This window comes from Otolemur garnettii, unplaced genomic scaffold, assembly GCF_000181295.1.
Source record: "Otolemur garnettii isolate 467f Iridium unplaced genomic scaffold, OtoGar3 scaffold00105, whole genome shotgun sequence".
Taxonomy (NCBI): domain Eukaryota; kingdom Metazoa; phylum Chordata; class Mammalia; order Primates; family Galagidae; genus Otolemur; species Otolemur garnettii.
Window position 1 is genome coordinate 3561063 of NW_003852500.1, and position 5631 is coordinate 3566693.

General features: G+C 52.3%; 1 protein-coding gene across 1 annotated transcript; it reads left to right on the top strand.

The window, feature by feature from the left end:
• Window positions 1-1349: 1349 nt before the first annotated feature.
• GDF15 (growth differentiation factor 15) lies at window positions 1350-3622 on the top strand. Its single transcript, XM_003796564.3, has 2 exons — window positions 1350-1640; window positions 2733-3622. The coding sequence occupies exons 1-2, from the start codon at window positions 1361-1363 to the stop codon at window positions 3383-3385; spliced, it is 933 nt and encodes a 310-aa protein (XP_003796612.1). The 5' UTR covers window positions 1350-1360; the 3' UTR covers window positions 3386-3622.
• Window positions 3623-5631: the final 2009 nt, after the last annotated feature.

Genomic DNA, 5631 nt, shown 5'->3' on the forward strand with positions numbered 1-5631 from the left:
TGGCAAAGGTGGAGAAAGAGGCCCTGCCACGCACACTGCCACAGTCAGGATACAAGTGACAGCTCAGTGAGCAGATGCATTTACTAAACACCTACTATGTGTCCAGAGCATCACACAGAAGGGGATGAGAGTCCCAGCACAGAGGCTGAGGCTGACCATGAGAGCTAAAGCCACCTGGGCTGGCTAGGTGCTGAGGGTAGGGAGGCCTATGGACCCTACTACTCCAGTGGGAATTTTGTGTGACCTCCAGTGAATCTTTGTGCCTCTTGCCTGCTCACACCTGTCACACCCAGACACATGCACCCTTACCTCGATGATTTGCCTAGCGCGATAGCCCATTCTCTCCATGGTTTGGAACCTGGAAGCAGATACAGAGACTAGGACCTAGGTTTGGGAGTCTTGAGTAGTGGAAGAAGGCCTGGGCCCTCCCAGGGGAAATGGTGATCCTGGGGCACCCCTGCCCCACTAGCATCTGGTGGCTAGACTTGACACCAGCCCTCCTGCTTTAAAACCCCAGCCCCCCAATTTCCTGCCACCTTCTCTCTGGGCCCAGTCAAGAGAGGAACCATCCCTTCCCTAAAGGAGCCACTAGTCTGGGTTAGACAGAGCTGGACCCAGATACTTCCAGTGCTGTATAGTCAGCTTTGGACCAGATAAAAGACTAGTGGTTCACAGCACCCTGCTTCATCAGGAAAAGTAATGTCAGAGAAGACTTTCTGGAGGAAGGGCTTTTTGAGTTGGGTTTTGAAGAATAAAAAGGAGTTCCCCAAAGGCCAATGAATATCGAGCACCTAGTTTATCAAGTATCTTTTATGTGCTTGGCCCTGTGCTTTACCCCTCACTTGACTACCCATCCAGTGAAAGTCTCAGTTCCTGTGTTCCTGTGAGGAAACTGAGGCATGGCAGAGAGGAATGAGTTGCCCAAGGTTATCCTTTCTGGTTCATTCTAGCCCTTTCTCCACTGCTTTCTTCGTTTTTCACCATCTTTGGCCTTTGACCTCAACCAGAAAAGGAAGGGAGGAATTAATTCCCTTGGGGGAAGATGGCCCTCTCTTAAGCTCCTGCCTGGCATTTACCACAAAGTAATAAATTTTTTCTCCAAGAAGACCACCAGGATAGAATGATGTCCCCATTTCATGGAACAGGACACTGAGGCTTAGAGAGAGCTACCTTAGCTACCCTAAGAGTGCCCCCAACCCTAAATACACCCCTAGATCCCGCCTAACTATGGTCACTGGAGTGTTTACAGGAGTGGGAGGGCGGGACCAGGAAGGCGGGGGTGGACAAAGTCCGGGAACTATATAAAGAACGGTCCTGCAGCGACCAGTCAATCCAGGCTCAGAGTACAAGCAGTACAGTCATGCCCGGGCCAGGTCTGACACCACTGCATCGCTCTCGGACTCTGCTAACGCTGCCGATGGTACTGATGCTCTCGTGGACGCCACCGGGGGGCGCCCTCGCCTTGACGGAGACGAGCCTCCCTGGCTCCCCGGGACTCTCAGACATGCACCCCGACGCCTCCACATCCCAGGAATTGCGAAAAGGCTTTGAGGACCTGCTGACCAGGCTGCGGATGAACCACAGCTGGGAAGATTTGAATGCCGACCCTGTCCCTTCTGTCCGGATACTCACCCCAGAATGTAAGTAGAATCTTGACGGTCCCTTTGACCCACCCCCCTACCCCACATCTAAACAGTGGCCCGGTTTCTAAGAGGTCCAAGCTCACCTTTGAGCCTCAGTTTCCCTATCTGTGAAAAGGACGCCAGGCACCGTCCTGAATGTGCACAGTACCTGGAGAACCAAGGGACCTGGTTGGGTGAGGGGAGTGGTGCTTACCCTGGACTGGGGTCAGAGTATCCAGGAGGAAGATGGGGAGAAGGAAATTGCACGATGGGCAAAACCTGCTGGAGCTGGTTCCTAATCTGATGCAATCAGCGGTCACACACCGCTAAAGTCACATGAAATAGGTGCCCTAAGGGAAGGAAGGAAGAGGCGGGAGTATGCCCTCTACAGAGGAGTGCAGCAGGGGGGCAGGAATGAGGTCTGTACACTAGGACCTAGGAGGAGTCAGGCAGAGGGGAGCACTTTTATCCTGTCTAATCCCACCAGTGCCAGGTAAACCTCTTGTCCTTGCTGAACCTAACAACTGGCTTGAGGACCCTCAAATCCCAGCTTCTCCATTCCCTCCCCCAACACTTCTACACGTACCAGCCTGGGGTGGGGGTCTAAGGGTCTTAGAGGTTAAGTTGTCTGGAATAGACGGCTGGGGTCTGGTACTTTTTATTTTTCAATATTGAAAAGGAGAGCCAGACAGGAAAGTAGGTCTTCCATAAGATGCTTTTGACTGCCAAGAGAAGGAATCAGAGTCAAGGTGCGAATCTCAGTCTCTCTGAAAACCAGATACACATTCAGTCCTTTAAGTATTTACTAAGCACCTACTGTATTCCTGACAGAGATTGTGGCTGAGATTCTAGGAGGCAGAGGAATGATACACAGGAAGTAAAATAGGGTGGTTCCTATTTTAGGCAGGCTGGAGGGATGAAGAGGAGACAGCCATGCTGAGAGATGCAGAGAGCCCCTAGTGGGAGATGCTGTGGCAGCGATAGCAGCGTGTGCAAAGGCCCTGTGGTGGGCTCTAGCTTGGAGTGTTGGAGGAAGTGGGCAGCCCCCAGTTTCTGGCAAACAGTAGGCCTGTGGGGGACCAGCTTCCTTCTTTCTCCCTCTTCCCACAGTGTGGATGGGGTCTGAGGGCCACCTGCGCCTGCGCATCTCCCGGGCTGCCCTGACCGAGAGGCTCCCCGCATCCTCCCTTCTCCACCGGGCCCTGTTCCGGCTGTCCCCGAAGGCGCCGCGGTCGTGGGACGTGACGCGGCCGCTACACCGTCAGCTCAGCCTCTCAGGCCCCCAGGCTCCAGCGCTACACCTGAGGTTGTCACCACCACTGTCTCCATCAGAGCTGTCGCTGGTGGCATCGCGATCAGCACAGCCCCAGCTAGAACTGCACTTGCGGCCACGTGCCACCAGAGCGCGCCGCAAGGTGCGGGCACGCACTGGGGACAACTGTCCTCTCGGGCCGGGGCGCTGCTGCCAGCTGCATACAGTGCGCGCGTCGCTCAATGACCTGGGCTGGAGCAGTTGGGTGCATGCGCCGCGGGAGCTGCAGGTGACCATGTGCGTCGGCGAATGCCCGAGCCAGTTCCGGGAGGCCAACATACACTCGCAGATCAAGGCGAGTCTGCACCGCCTGAAGCCGGACTCGGTGCCTGCCCCATGCTGCGTGCCCTCCAGCTACAGCCCCATGGTGATCATGCAGAAGACCGAAGCTGGCGGCGTGTCCTTACAAACCTATGACGATCTCTTAGCTAAGGACTGCCACTGCGTCTGAGCGACCCTGCTCTTCCGCTTGGGGCACCTGAGCAAAGGAAGCGACCTCAGTTTTCCTTGCCTGGAGAATGGGTCCATGAGTCTGAGCACCCCAATTCCTGTCCCACCATTGCCTTCTCACTCCTGCCCAAACCGTTGTATTTATAAGTATGTATTTATTATTAATTTATTGGGGTTGATCTGCTTGGGGGCAAGGGTCTGAGGGGATGTATTTTTATTTAAAACGTAATAAAAAAGAAGCTGTTTGAAATACCCTTGTGGAGTCCAGGATGGGGCTGAGTGAGCTCTGCTCCCTGGCCTCCGTTTCTCCTGGGGACCTGATAGAGGAGTGAGTGGTTGGGGGAATGGGTGGTGAGGTGTACTTGGGGATGCCAGGCAATGAGAATGTGCTGTGGGCTACAAGGGCACAGCCTCAGACATCTCTGATATTCTCGTTCTGTGTTGTGTTTTGATTTGTTTTGAGATTGGGTCTTGCCCTGTTGCCCAGGCTGCAGTGAAGTGATGTCATCATAGCTCACTGCAGCATCCAATTCCCGGGCTCAAGAGATCTCCTGCCTCAGCCTCCCAGGCAGCTGGGCAGCTGAGGCCACAAGTACATACCACCATGCCCAGCCATCTTTCTTTTCTTTTCTTTTCTTTCTTTTTCTTTTTTTTTCTTTTTGAGACAGAGCCTCAAGCTGTTGCCCTGGGTAGAGTGCCATGGCATCACTCCTTAGCTGAAGCGATTCTCCTGCCTCAGCCTCCCAAGTAGCTGGGATTACAGGCACCCGCCACAACGCCCAGCTACTTTTTTTTTTTTTTTGGTTGTAGCCATCATTGTTGTTTTGGTTGCAGCCATCATTGTTGTTTAGCAGGTGTGGGCTAGATTCAAACCCACCAGCTCAGGTGTATGTGGCTGGTGCCTTAGCCAGTTGAGCCACAAGCACCAAGCCCTTTTCTTTTCTCTTCTCTTCTCTTCTCTTCTCTTTTCTTTTCTTTTCTTTTCTCTCTCTCTTTTTCTTTCTTTCTTTCCTCCCTCCCTCCCTCCCTTCCTTCCTTTTTTTTCAGACAGAGTCTCACTTTATTGCCCTTGGTAGAGTGCTGTAGTGTCACAGCTCACAGCAACCTCCAACTCCTGGGTTAGGAGATTCTCTTGCCTCAGCCTCCCGAGTAGCTGGGACTACAGGCGTTTGCCAGAACGTCTGGCTATTTGTTGTTGTTGTTGTTGTTGTTGCAGTTTGGCCATAGCTGAATTCATGCCCGCCACCCTCAGTATATGGGGCCGGTGCTCTACCCACTGAACCACAGGCACCACTCCCAGCTTTCTTTCTTTTAGATCTCAGCTTCCCTCCATCTTTCCTTGCTCAGAGCTCTGTTTCTGAGGCAAGAAGAGACTCTGTCTCTCCATTCTATCATCTCTCCCCACATGGAAGTCAGGCCAAATACAGGCAGCCCAGAACCAAGTCCATGTACAATTAAGTGCCTTATTTTGTGACACTGCCCCAACCTACAAGAGTCTCATCACACTTTCTGTTTGTGGCACCTCTTTTCATATTAATGATGCTTTTTTTTTTTTGAGACAGAGTCTCACTCTGTTGCCCTGGGTAGTGTGTCATGGCACTACAGCTCACAGCAACCTCAAACTCCTGGACTAAAGCGATCCTCTTGCCTCAGCCTCCCAAGTAGCTGGGACTACAGGTGTCTGTCACAACATCTGGCTAATTTTTCTAGTTTCAGTAGAGATGGAGTCTCAGTCTTGCTCAAGCTGGTCTGGAATGTCTGGGCTCAAGCAATCCACCCACCTCGGCCTCCCAGAGTGTGAAGATTACAGCTGTGGGCCACTGCTCCTGGCCTATGCCTTCATTCTTTTATATAAAAAGAGCAGGATGAAATAAATAAGTTGTGGAAAACATTTTCATGTGCACCACATCTCCCACGTTATATATTCTTCCCATTCAGGATCCTGGAATTCCTGAGATATGCTGAATACACACACACACACACACACACACACACACACACATCAACCTGCCCATCCACACTTAGTCTCAGATAGACTGACAGGGCTCTGAGTAACACAGGGCCTTCGAGGTGTGCCTGCTAGAAATGTCACTACCCAGAAACCAATCTCAACAACTGCAAGTGTCCCTAACTCAGCACTGAAAACAGCAGTAACAAGATATACAAAGAATCGGCTCGGCTCCTATAGCTCAACCGGCTAAGGCGCCAGCCATGTACACCTAAGGTGGCGGGTTCGAATCCCCAGCC

What these genes read in the sequence shown, in the direction of transcription:
- GDF15 (XM_003796564.3), top strand. Translation starts at nt 1,361, where the DNA reads ATGCCCGGGCCAGGTCTGACACCACTGCATCGCTCTCGGACTCTGCTA. An exon ending in CCGGATACTCACCCCAGAAT is followed by an intron (nt 1,641 to 2,732) that starts GTAAGTAGAATC and finishes CTCTTCCCACAG; the next exon opens with TGTGGATGGGGTCTGAGGGC.